This window comes from Rhinolophus ferrumequinum (assembly GCF_004115265.2).
Source record: "Rhinolophus ferrumequinum isolate MPI-CBG mRhiFer1 chromosome 15 unlocalized genomic scaffold, mRhiFer1_v1.p scaffold_54_arrow_ctg1_1, whole genome shotgun sequence".
NCBI classification, from domain to species: domain Eukaryota; kingdom Metazoa; phylum Chordata; class Mammalia; order Chiroptera; family Rhinolophidae; genus Rhinolophus; species Rhinolophus ferrumequinum.
Window position 1 is genome coordinate 18,002,818 of NW_022680357.1, and position 13,293 is coordinate 18,016,110.

At 43.6% G+C, this 13,293-nt stretch overlaps 1 protein-coding gene across 2 annotated transcripts in view; it reads left to right on the top strand.

The window, feature by feature from the left end:
* The first annotated feature begins 2,749 nt into the window (after positions 1-2,749).
* Positions 2,750-13,293, top strand: part of RBBP6 (RB binding protein 6, ubiquitin ligase) — a 30,015-nt gene continuing 19,471 nt past the window's right edge. Inside the window, exons 1-3 of one of the 2 annotated variants that reach the window (XM_033101943.1) lie at positions 2,750-3,989; positions 8,397-8,496; positions 10,862-10,898. In XM_033101943.1, coding sequence (XP_032957834.1) covers positions 3,824-3,989; positions 8,397-8,496; positions 10,862-10,898 — 303 coding nt within the window. In that variant the 5' untranslated portion in view covers positions 2,750-3,823. The remainder of the gene's footprint in view (positions 3,990-8,396; positions 8,497-10,861; positions 10,899-13,293) is intronic. The other variant, XM_033101945.1, reaches the window with a different exon arrangement.

Here is a 13,293-nt window from a genome sequence, read left to right on the forward strand (position 1 = left end):
GGGCAGCCCCAACCCCTGCATTGTTCAAGGGTCCACTGTGTATTCTTTCCAAGGACACATTCTTTTCTTTTGTCAGAGTTCTGATCCACTCTACCCTAGGGGAGTGGCCTCGTTTGATCCCATTACGCTGATGAAATTATCATTAAATTAGGGGCAGGAAGGCGCCAAAGACTAGTGAACGGATATAGCTTCACACTTCAGAGGTGAATACTAAAATGATTCATTGTGTTCTTGTCCAGCGTTTCTTTCATTAGATGTAATTTTTCCCCTTTTCATTCACATGGCAGTTTTTCAAGAAAAGCAGCCATTCTGAAGAGGACCCAAGAGCAAGAAAATTTTGGTGAGTTACCAAAGAAGATAAAGGTGGGAGAAATTTGTTAGATACTGTTTAAAAAGAGACCACAGGCCCAAAATGGAGTTACCTGTGTTAGGCCCCGCGTCAGTAAACAAGATTTAATACTTAATCTAAGGGCAGTTTTAGCTTCCCAGAGATGTAACCTTTAACCAGTCAACATACAAATACCTGGAATTACCTGGTAGGGGTTAGTAAGTAATCCTCCCCGTAGGGCCCTTCTGTCCCCTGAGGAGGCAATCTTCCTTTCCTACAGCTTGGTGGGGCTCCTCCCTACTAGATGGGATGCTGCCCGATTCACGAATCTGTCGAGAATGCCAATTAGATCTTCAAAATTTACCCAGTTGAGACTAATTTGGGGGGACCTCTTTGTACATTATATAAATGTCTAACTACTATGTTGTACACCTGAAACTTATATAAAATAATATTGAATGTCAACCGTAATTGACCAATTGAAAAAAATTCGAAGATAAACAAAAATGTACCCAGTTGAATTTTGACAATTTGAAAAGCACCAGTGTAATGAAGTGGTTGACTCGAACAGTATTTTCGTCTCTGGGGCTGCCCTGGATGTGCCCAAATCTCATTGCGATGGTATTTCTCTAGGGCAGGAAAACTATGTAGTCATTGAACACATTTACTGAGTGCCTGCTATGTCCAGGCAGTGTTCTAGGAGCTGGAGGTGCAGCAGAAACAAAAGAGAGCGATCCCTATTCCCAGGTGCGGGGCAAGACTGAAAATTCAAAAGCAACCATACACCGTGTCAGCTAGTAAGGAGAGCTTGGAGGAAACTATGAAAGTAATGGCTATCCTATTTAGATAAGGTGGCCTTAGGACGACTTCTGACCAGGTGGTGATGGATTTAAACCAAGTTCAGAGGGACTTTGGGGTGTGTATTTAGGTATTTAGGAAGTCCCTGGCAGACTTTGCCACATGTGGCTGTGTGATCTTGTTCTCAGTAACCAACTTTTCTGAGCCCGGCCTGTAAAATTCAACAAAGATGAGGAAAATGCAGTGTGAATGATAGTGACTGTTACAGTTCATGAATGCAATGTCATTATATTATGAATTCTATGGATGTGGTAAGAACTTGCCCACGGCCCAAGGAAAACATTGTCCAGTCCAGTTCCTGTCGGGGAGTCTTGGCACAGTCCCTGGCATTTATAATTAGGGATGGGATTTCAGACCCGGCCACTGAGCCCTGGATGCCCTGCTTGTGAGAACTCAGCAAGTGCGGGATGGCAGCTTCAGTTCCCTCCTCCGTACACTGGAGATAACGGTAGTGATGACGGACCACTTAGGGTTTTTCTGTTGATGTTGTTACACTGACATTGATTGAACCACCTTTATTGAGACACACTGAACCATGAGCCAGGCGTGGTCCTAAACAATGGAGATGTATTCATTTAATCCACGACGACCCAGTAAACCGAGTAGTCTTTTTGTGTTTTTTTAAATTTATTGGGGTGACAATTGTTAGTAAAATTACATAGATTTCAGGTGTACAATTCTGTATCACATCATCTATAAATTACATTGTGTGTTCACCACCCAGAGTCAGTTCTTCTTCCATCACCATATATTTGATCCCCCTTACCCTCACCTCCCACCCCCCCCAGTAGTCTTTTTAACGGCATTTAAAAAAAATAAAACGGATTGAGGTCACATTGCTTAATAACATTGTGTAAGTTTCAAGTGTACGAGTCTTTTAATACATGATCTGCATCTTGCATTGTGTGCTCACCACCCGAAATATATGGTGACGGAAGGAGACGAGACTTTTAAGGGCATTTTACATGCAAGGAAACTGAGGCTCAGGGAAGTTCAATCTGGAACCCCCACAGTTAGTGTTCCAACCCGGACAACGTGGCTCCAGAGCCTGGCTGGGGCACAGAGCGCCCAGCCCGGTGCCCAGCACATGCAACAGCTCAATAACTCTTTCGGGGGCTTGTCGCTGTCATCGGTTTTATCGGGGGGCTGCTCCAGAATTTCCCCTTAGCAAGAGCTTAGGGTGGCCAGTTTGCAGGACGGGGAAGCTAGTGGGTGCATGCATAGCAACCACAATGTTTACGTAAACTGGGACGGGGGGTGGAGGAATAGGGGACTGTGGGCAAGGGGAGTGAAGCGCGCACCCCTCGGCACCCCACTTTGCCGAGCCGACAAGCAGCGTGGCAGAAGGCTGACATCCGAGCTCCCCCTCCCGGCGCCGCCCGATGAGCCGGCCCTCTCCGCCGTCTCCCCCGCCCTTTGGAGGCCGATGGTTGCTTCCGCCCTCCCGCGGGTTCCGCTTCCGCGCTCGGGCGTCACAAAGCGCGGGGTCACGCGGGCGGGGTGCGCTTTGTGACGCGGCGGGCCCCGCCCCTCGGGCCGCCGCGGCGCGCACGCCGGCCCCGCCCCGCGCGCGCCGCCCGTGCAGTCCCTGCTTAAGAGACCCCGGAGTGGGGCGCTCGCCGGGAGCCAGGCCGCGTCCGCCATAGTGCCTGGGTCGGTGGTGTCGCCGGCGCCCGGGGAGCGTCGGAGAGCGGCCGCGGGAGGCCCCGCAAGGAAGCCCTTGCCGTCGCCCGGCAGTTCCCGGGCCTGTTCTCGCGGTTCTGGGCCGAAAGGCAGCGGGAGCGGAAGGCGACAGAAGGCGGAGCAGCCGGCGAGAGGAAGCGTCCGGGAGCCTCGGCGGCGTCGCCAGCGTCCGCCGAAGCCCCCCCGGCCGCCGGCGGGGTCCGGGGTGGTGAGGACGCGCGTCGAGGCCCGGCGGAGGCCCGGCGCCGGCTGTGTGGCGGCGGCGGCGGCGGCGGGGGGGAGGCGGAGCCGGGCGGCCTGCGGAAGGCCTCTCCTCCGCCGACCGCGCGTCTGGGCCTAGGCCGCGGGCCGCGCGTGGCCGCCGGGGAGCAGGCGCCAGGGGCGTGGGGGGGGGCCTGGGCCTGGGCCTGGGGCCGCCGACGCCGGTCGTCCGGAAGCCGGGAGGAGGCGAGAGGCCGCTCGTGGACTCCGGGCCGAGGCCCTCGCCCCTCAACCTTCTCCCGGGGCCCGGGTCACCCCGATCCACGGAGACAGACCCACCGGGAGGTGCGGCCGCGCTATGGACCCCTGACCCCGCGGGGTCACTCGGACTCGTCACGTGTGGACTGACCGCTACTGACTGCACCGCCTGCCCCCCGGTCTCCTGCCGGCCCGTAGCATGAGCGGGGGGGACTCCGCCGGGTGACATTGTGCCCGTTGGCCGAGTCTCCGTGTCCCCGGCCCCGTCCTCGGCCGCCGCCTTGCGCACCAAGTGCTTCTGAGTCTCGAGGGGTTCTGGAGGCTGGTGTCGACGAAGCCCCCGCTCGGGGTGGGGGGTGTCGAGTCCGAGGCCTGCGGGTCCTCCCGTGTCTCTGAGTGTTTTGTGTGTGTGCATATTCTGCTCTTGCGGTGATAAATACACTTCTGTTGAGCGTGTCCACGTCTGCTCGCTGAACCTAGGAACCCTCGGGCACCATGTCCTGTGTTCATTACAAATTTTCTTCTAAACTCAACTACGACACCGTCACGTTCGATGGGCTGCACATCTCGCTGTGCGACTTGAAGAAGCAGATCATGGGGAGAGAGAAGCTGAAGGCGGCCGACTGCGACCTGCAGATCACCAACGCGCAGACCAAGGAAGGTAAGAGCCACTCGCTCGGACTCCGGCCGCGCGGCTGCCTGGCGGTGGCGGCTGGTGGCGAGGTGCCGGGCAGAAGACGAACCGCCATCACGGCCCTGGGGCTGTGCGTTCTCAGGCTTGTGCTCCCACCTTCACCGACAGCCGGGGGTGCAGCCTGCGGCCCCGCAGCGCGCCTGGCGTTGTTGGACGTCTGCATACGTGGATCCTCGGTGACAGGCCAAGCCCCAAGCGTGGCAGCCTGGTTATTCCTTTCCGAGGTTTCTGAAAAAGGAGGATTTCGGTGGGAGGGCGTGGGGGTGCCATCCAGGTTCTCGGGGTGCTTGCCCCGTGGCGTTTTCTCACGTGGCATCCGAAGGAGGGGGGCAGAGCACCATGCAAAGGCGTCTCGTTTGGGAAAGAACAATAGGGCTACTTCTCTATAACTTTGTAACCTTTCGTGTGGGGCTTACTGGCAAGTTTTCCGTCCTCCTCTTCTCTCTCCCCCATCTACCTACCTATTGATTTATGTGTGGAGTTGCCTGTGTGGTGGTGAAGGGGTCCTCGCTTGAATGTTTGTGAGGATTTGCTCCAGCCAGTTTTCAGGGTTGCAATTGCTTTTAGACATCGGTATGTTCTGATGGGACCGCTTAGGTGTGTACATTCCAGAATTAGTAATCCAGCAAGGATTTGAATTTAGTTCATCACATTATTCTTAAAGTTTAGCAACTTAATAACTATCAAAAGTACACAGTTTTCTTTTTTTTAAAGGAGTCATTGCTAAACTTGACGTAATTATGTTGCTACTAGCAAGGATACTGAAAACAGTTGTCTGGTACCATGCGAGTAGAGTGAGCCACTGGTTGGAATCTTGAAGTTCTTTCTCCCTTTTAAAAGCATTTTATAATATTGAACACGGAGATGTGAAGATGTAACAATGTGACAAATGTGACCTTTTTCAGATTCTTGCTCTGAACTTGTTTTGGTTTCTTTTTCTCAGTATTGTAATGCTGATGTGTAGTTTTCTGTAGGTCAGTCTTGAGTTTTATCAATGGCATGGAAGAAATACAGTGGAATTGTAATTAGGTTATGGTATTTTCTTGATCCCTAAATTTGGCTTACGGTGACACGGGTTCTTTTAGTTGAAATTGGGGTGGAGGGAGGGGGCACTTCTAGCCTGTTGTTTGGTAGGTGGAGTAAATCTTGTCACGAAAGAGCTCGTTTCCATTTACATCCAGCCATAAGTGTAATTGTATTGTGTTGAGAAACAGCACTACTGGCAGTCATGACTCAAAAATACTCATCAAGGAAGACCTTTATTTACTGACACGATATTAAACGTGAAAGAATATTCTCCACTTGGCCCTTTAAGGAAGGGTCCCAGCTAAGGGACAGTTCACGTGAGGCTTTGGTCATTGTAGTTATGGGCAGCATCCTTCCACTTTGTTAAGAGGAAGACCTGGTAGGGGTCACGAGCAGGTGAGAAGCAGCTTTTTAAAATAATAGTCAAGAAAACATCTTAAGGGAAATCTTGAAGGCCATCAGAAGCATCCTTTAAGGATTAGAGTCACATGTCACCGAACAGATAGATTTATAAGAATTTCAGGCTATCTTGATGTGGTAATGATACTTAATGAATAAAAGGAAAACAAATGGAATTAGAGAATATTCATGCAATTTTAATCATACACTATGCAAGTTTCATGTTTTACTGGAAGATTACACGATTGAATCATTTGGGGCTAGACTTGATCCAACTTTTTCACCTAATAATTGAATGCAGCTTTGTTAGACTGGAGTAAGGTTGATGGAATTCTTACTTAAAAGTCCACAAATTTAGGACTTTAGTGACATGTTTTTTTCCTTAGCCAGGAAATTACGTGATACATTATTTTGACAAACCCTGAAAGCTAGAGAAGTACTTTGCCCGGCGGGTATATTTTCTTGGATGTATTTGTGTGAACTGTTCTTGTTGGAGAAAGCTTTGATGTTAGATTGGTTAAGAGAAGGGACTTCACGGGAGAAAATGTGAATTGTATGCAACTCAAATTAGGGGATGGCAGGGCAAGAGGGTAGTCCCTTAACGAGTTTTATGAGAAGTGTAGTATCCAGTGTCACAAGGCAGCTGAGTAAGAATGCCACCTGGTTTTAGCACCATCCAGTGAATTAAAGAGCACAAAATAAATGTTTATAACTTCAGTTGGGAGATTGCCTAGGAGAGAACGCCGAACTGGGTCACTTTAGTTTGTTTGAATTAATGTTTACCTTTAAGTCTTGATTAGATGAAAATGCTTGGATCAAAATGTCATGTTTTAGATGTTAAGAATCCTTGCTTCTTTATTTCTAGACTATAAAGTTGAATCTCAAATGACTTTTCTGTTTTTCCTACATAACTTTCTTGTGTAAACTTGTTTTCCTCCTTTTCTGTCCCTCCTCCCCTGCCAAAAAGAGGAAACGAAGAACCTTCATTCTGAACTTAGTGTGAAAGATTAGGAAGTATTTTAAAAACACTTTTTCATCTTGTTTTTCATTCTGTTCATGGTCTTCATGTTTTGGGATCAGAAATTACACTGGTGCATAAAAAGGGTCTTCTGAAGCTAACAGGCTAGTTATCAAAGAGATGTTTTAAGTGTAGGGAATCATCAATGTAATTCAGGTGCTTAAAAGTTGAAAGGTCGGTTAGAGCATCTGGCATCAGGGCACCTAACTTAGTTTGACTCAGTGCTGTGCCGATTCAATTAGCAAGTTGTCCTGAAAAGCTGGGAACAACTTTGCTGTTTGTTCCCTCAGTGAACACCTCTGAGAGTTGTGACACATTCAGAAACCATCAGGTGTTTGACACCAAGTTTTGTTTCTAGAATTTACTTTCAAGATTCCTCATCTCCCCTGCTCCCAGTTGTGCTTCCTCAGAGCTTACTTGGAATTTGGGACTGTCTGAACTATGCAAGATGATGGTAGTCTCACATAGGTATGCCAGAACCTGGGAAATTGCGTCACTCTCAGTGGATACCTGTGCCATAAAGCCCACGACTGGAAATGCGCTGAAAAGAACCCTTTCCTGAACAGTTTAGTTCTAACAGGAAATACTGCTCGTGTAAGCTGAAAATACTTAGATATGTGACAGACTTGAAATAATTGGAAGAACAGAGGGAGTCGGCCACTTGGTACTGAGCTAGTGAAGCAAGTCACTTCCTAGTACCAGACGTGGCTAAGGGAGGTGGGTCTGTGTGTGCATCTCTCCCTGTAGTGGATTAATGCTCTTTTTGGTAATTTTAGAAGTTCCTTCCTTAGCAACTCTTTAGCATAGTTCAATTCATTGGTTCAGTTTCTTTTTTTAATTTCATTCTTACAGAAATACTGCAGGGAATAGAAAAACAGGCTCTAGTCACCCTCTCTGTCTGTCTTCTCAGAGAGTGACATCGCTGTTCATCCAGTTGTTTAAGCCAGGAACCCAGAAATGCGTGCCTGATTTCTGTTTCTCCTTCATCCCTCACCCCCAGATTCAGTTCATCCACAAGCCTTGGCCATCCCACCTTAGAACATTACAAATCTGCCCCCCTCTCATATCTCAGCACAGCCCATCACTTCTTGCCTGGACCACGCACGCCCTTTGTGCTTTTTGTCCCCATGGGCTCATCCTCCACTTAGACACCAGTTATCTTTTGGTTTTTTTGTGTTTTTTTTTTAACATAAACCAAATTGTTACCATTGTTATTTACAGTGTTTCAATGACTTCCTTTTGTATTTAGAAACAAAATATAAATCAGTGTACTCTGTATCTTTTTACCTTTGTTTCAGGTTATTTTTATTTTCTTCAGCTGTTCTGGCCTTTTTATGTCATTTTTTCCTCATGCTTTTCTCTCTGACACACTTTTTCCAGCCTTTTTGCACATCTGCCTGGCTTTTCAGTCTTTTAAGTCTTAAATGTCCGGTCCTTAGAGGGGCTTTCCTTGAATCACCATTCCATCCAAAGTTGCATCCCACTTTTAATTCTTTATTACAAAATCCCTTTTTTCTGTTTTCAAACTATGTCATAATTTTTTAGTTTGTCTTTCCCGGTAATACTCACGTTTAGGGACTAGTAGAGCCAGAATGTCTTCGTTATAAATAGCTGTTTTTCATAGTTCAGAGGTTCAGCATCAACTAGCTAAATAAACTCAAGAATGACTTGGTCTTACTGAGATTTGGGGTTCCACGAAAGTGGAGGTGCCAAGAGCCAAGGACCAGCTGACACTCCTTGGTGCCCTTTGAAGAGAAGGCAGTTGTTTCGACAGTGTGAGCTAGATGCAGAGCACGTGTAGTTCTTAATGCTCTTTCCTATTTCAGTTCATTTCCCATAAAATTCATGTTTGGCTGAAGTTCTCTCATTCTTGAGGACGATGACTTACCCAAATCCCAAATGGAAATCCAACTCTGCTGTTTTATTTACAGAATATACAGATGACAGTGCTCTAATCCCTAAGAATTCATCTGTGATTGTTAGAAGGATTCCTATTGGAGGCGTTAAATCTACAAGCAAGACGTATGTTATGTAAGTATGCATCGCATTTCATGTTGAGCTTCTCAAAATCGACCTGTGTGTGTGAGAGAGAGAGAGGACAAGTGGGTGTTAGAACTGAACTCATTACCCGAATGAATATATCTTATGAATCTTTAAAACCGTGAGGATGGGGTGGGTTTTTTTCCTGATTTCTTCCCCCAGTTCTTAACCTGTAGTTAGAAGGAAGAGCTACTAGGAAGAACTCTGGCTCTATGTAGGTCATACTTAGAAAGATGAGAAAATGATGTTCAAATAGTGAGCAGATGCTTCTGGACCCTTCTTTTGTTTTTATTTGCCTATACACCTTCTCCCCCCTACTGTTAAAAAAAACGTATGTCAGTGTCTTAAGAGGTCTGTCCTGAATATTCAGGCAGCCTCAAGAGTATTCAGTGATGCTGACATTTGCTCCCCTTTAATAAGGGGCTTATGTTGGAAGAAGGCTACAGAGTTTATAGGGTTTACGAGCCCAGACACTGGCGTCAGACGTAGATTCCACTCCACTTCCCGCTTCACACCAGTTGTGAGACTTTGGGTAAGTTACCCAAAGTCTGTGCCTCAGTAAAATAGGGGTGTGAGTACTCTAGAGAGTTGCAAGAATTAAACGGCCTTTATTGGAGTAAGAAAACAGCAGTATCTTAGGACTAGTCTAGAGCTTAACAAATTCAGTAAAGGAGCAGAATGGACATATCTTTAACTTGCCCTGCTTTCTTGCAATTTTAACGTGATAACAGAATTATAATATGTTAAAAGGAGAGCAGTCTGGCCTAGTTAAAGGGTAGTGATTTCCCCCTAGAAGTTACGTAACCTTATTTGAGTTTTTGGGAAATTCTGCTTCTGGTTAATGAAAAACTGGAATTTGCTGGACCTAGGAAATGGAGTGTATTCTTGGAATTGAGGTAGAGTCGTTTCTTAGAGTTTACCTCCTGTAGGCAGGTATTCGTTCTAAGAGTATCTCATTTTCTGTAAAATTAGGTTCCAACTGTTAAGGTCCTTTTGTGTCATAGCTTCTGTACAGTAACAACTTAAAAAGCTGAGTCCTTTTTTTTTTTTTGCTGTAAGTACCAAGCAAACCATGTGCTTTTTAACTTAACGTAATTTTAAATTATAAGGGAAAAATTAATTCCTACAATCTAGTGTGAAATTACACTTTAATTTACCAAGTGCCTTTTAAAGCATTCAGTTTCAGTAGATTTTGTGATTTTCAGAAACTCTTGGGGAATTATTTGAAGTATGTGGAAAATAAGTTGCCTCTTATAGAATTGCCTGTTAATTCACTCTGTGTATGATTTCCATTGGAATATATTTGCCTCATAAAATGGCTCTGAGTTTGTTGAGCAAACAGTAGAAAATGAAACCTTCATATTTATCTCAGGACCTCTAAATCATGCACAAACTTAGGAACTCCTTTCAGGTGCAATCTAACATTTCTCTAAGGTCAAGATAGTATAAACTTCAAACTCAGCACTTAAAGACTATATTTAGCAACTCAACCCCTGGCCTGTTTCCTGTGTGGACTTTTAAAGGAATTTCTTGTGCTTATTTGTATGTTCTTTTATAAATCAGTTTTTTCCAGTTCTCCATAACCATTTAACTCATTCTTTTTACTAAAATACTGTCAGACTATGTTGCATTATTTTTCTGATTAGAATTCTTGTTTAATCTTTGATCATTGTTCTGAAACTTTTTAAAAAATTAAAACAACTATCGAATAGTGCATAAATTTAAAAGCAGCGTCAATATCAATAAAATATTCAAATTTAAAAAAATTATCAGCCTGTTTTTCTGGATTTGAAATTCAGCTTTTGGAGTGCAGCGATTTCTCTGGGATTCAAATTATAAATGTTAACAGTGGTCTCGCTTTGAGAAAATCGCATGCATGAAATTTTACATCTGTACCTATTTAAAAACTGAGGGATAATATAATTTAATTGTTTGGTCTGTTAAGAAAGAAATAGCCACAAAGTTTCTTAACATAACAAAATCCTTATACTGCCTTTTCAGAAAACATTTATTGTAATAGCAAGGAACACCGGTTCTAGAATTACCCAGGATGGGTTTTGTTTTGTTTTTAACCACAAATGCATCAAAGTGTGGTATATTCATTAGTTTGGAAATTGGCTATTTTTAAATCTTTGTGCAAAAGTAAAATTGTCCTGTAAATGTGTAATTGGAGATCTGTATTAAGGTTGCTTATTTTTATTTTTTTATTTTTATAAGAGTTTATTTGAGCCAAACTGACAACAGATTCTGGGGAGCAAGATCTCAAATGTCCTTGTATTAAAGACTTTTTAGCACAAAAATTCCTAAATAGCTGCTCGTTGAGCTAATGTTACTTTTGTTTTTGTTTGTTTTTTAGAAGTCGAACTGAACCAGTGATGGGAACTTCAAAAGCAGTATGTAAAAACACAATCTCACCCTTTTTCTACACATTGCTCTTACCTTTATAATGTAGCAGAGTGAAGTGAATCACTTTAGAACTTAATACCCAAACGATCATAGTGCATATTGTAAAAAAAACAAATGTATGTTGATGACAGCTCAGTTGAATCTGGATATGTGGCATAATTTGCACACGTTTTTGTAGAAATGGGTAATTTGTGCCCAGACAACACTGTTCCGTATTCACTATGCTAGCGCTCCTGTATGACACTGTTCTACAGTTAATGTACGATCCTTCTAGATCATGCAGGTTCTGCAGTAATGAACATGATAACATGTTCTACATCTGTCTGTCTGTAGTTAGTATTTTGTATGTATGTACATACAGGCTGTTGTGTGCTTTTTGTTTCTTGCAATAAAAAATGTTTGGAGTGTATATTTTGCCATTTTCACGTTGTATCACTTAGTTTTCGTTAGATTTTTTTTTTCTGCCTAATGAATGGCTTTGAACAGCGCATTAGCAACATGTGAAGCTCATGGGAAAGTTTGATGCTTTCTCCAAGTCCAGAGCCCTCATAGAAGAGAGCTTTCCAGAGACCATTGATGCAGCTGTATTATTTCGTTTTGTTTTATTTGGCAATTTTGAGCTCTATTCTCTGTTTATACCCATACTATAAAGTGAAACCCGAAATCGGGCCCCCCACAGTATATCAATGTCTTCTTGATTTTATATAATTGAGTACATTGTTTTCAAATTTTAATGCAAGGTCTTCCATTCTAGTCTGCTTACTTGTCCAAATTAAAATACTTCCCTTTCTCCTAAGGGGTTAGAATGCTGCGTTTATTGTAAGCTCATTGAAAGCTGTAGCTTTATCAAAGACCACTCCCCTTCACCAGGGTGCCATCCTGACTTTAATCACAGATTAACCTTAAGTGTGATGCCATTTTGACCTTGTGCTGTCAAGTAAGGGGTAGTGGAGCGTTCCTCAGGTGTGGCGTGAGCCGTGTGTTTCTGAGCACCGGTCTGCAGCCATCGGTTCTGTAAACTTGATGTTCTCTGCACATTTGACTGCTCAGGCTTGATTTGTACACAATACAAGATGTCTGAAATCTTGGTTTAGAGTTCAAGGGTATTGCTTGCTGTTTCACTTTATCCTTTTTAAATACTACTGATCTTTAATTGTGTACCAGGCATTTCACTAACCTTGGATCATTGGATCTTAAACACGATAACATAGAATATCTGAACTTTGGACTTGTTCTCTAAAGTAAATGGCTTTTAGTTCCCATGGAACTAAATATAGGATTCAGAACTCTTAGTGTTTGGGGTTGGTTTGGTTTTTTTTCCCTCTTTCGGGGTACGTGGGTTTTTGTTTTTGTTTTTTCTTTTTTTAAGGCATAATGCTGTAAAAACTGTCCAAATTTCTGTTTTGCTGGTGATTGGTTTAAAACTGATTTTTATGTATCCAAATGCTAGCACAAAATAGATTTACTACCCTGGTGACTGTAGTAGTTAATGTGACACGTTTTGTATAAAGTACATTTTATATAGTATTTAAACTAATTCAGATGAAGTTTTATTTCTTGAAAACAGTTATTTCCTTTTTGTTTATTAGCATGTGTATAAACACAAATCACATGTTCATAAATAAAGTTACCATTCTTTTAGCCTTGTGTGTTCCCTGGCATGTCTGTATTACACTTATAAGAAGCAGTTTATTTTACGCTTATTTAGTTTTTTTCTTTTTCTTTTCGTTTTTTTTTTTTTCTTTTTTTTCTTTTAGTGCTTTCCAATGGCTTTAATTTTTAGGTAGAATTATCTGAAATGGAGACATTAGATAACTTAATATCCCCATTGTTTATTTGCTTGGCCTATTTGCTGACTTGGGATGAGAGAGAAGGGATTCATCAAGTGTCATTTGTGCCCACCTTGGGAGACTTAAGAGTCACGTGGATTGTACACATTCACAAAAACCAAGTAAGATGGAATCGCTAAACCAGATTTTCAGTTCTGATTAGTGAAAGTGGATGTGTGTACATTTTTGGTAACTTGGCCAAATCAGGATGGCTGTGCTGTGTGCACCCTCAGCTTTGCGCTTAATCGTCCTTCCACGCTGGGGCTCCGAGCTAGGTGACCTTCCTCCTAACTGAACCTCAGAATTGCACTGTGTAGGACCCTTTAATTTCAAGCAAGAATATCTGGCACAGAAGAGTCCAGATTCTTGCTCCTGGAAGCAAGACCACAACTACAGTGAGCATTGGTCAGTTGTTGTGAAGACTGCCTTTTTTTAATGTAGTGAATGATTTTTTTTTTTTATCAATAGTAATCTGAGAGTTACTGTATTTATTGCTGTTTAGTACATATAAGTTTCTAGTCATTTTTACACCATTCCCTGTCAGCATTTTTTA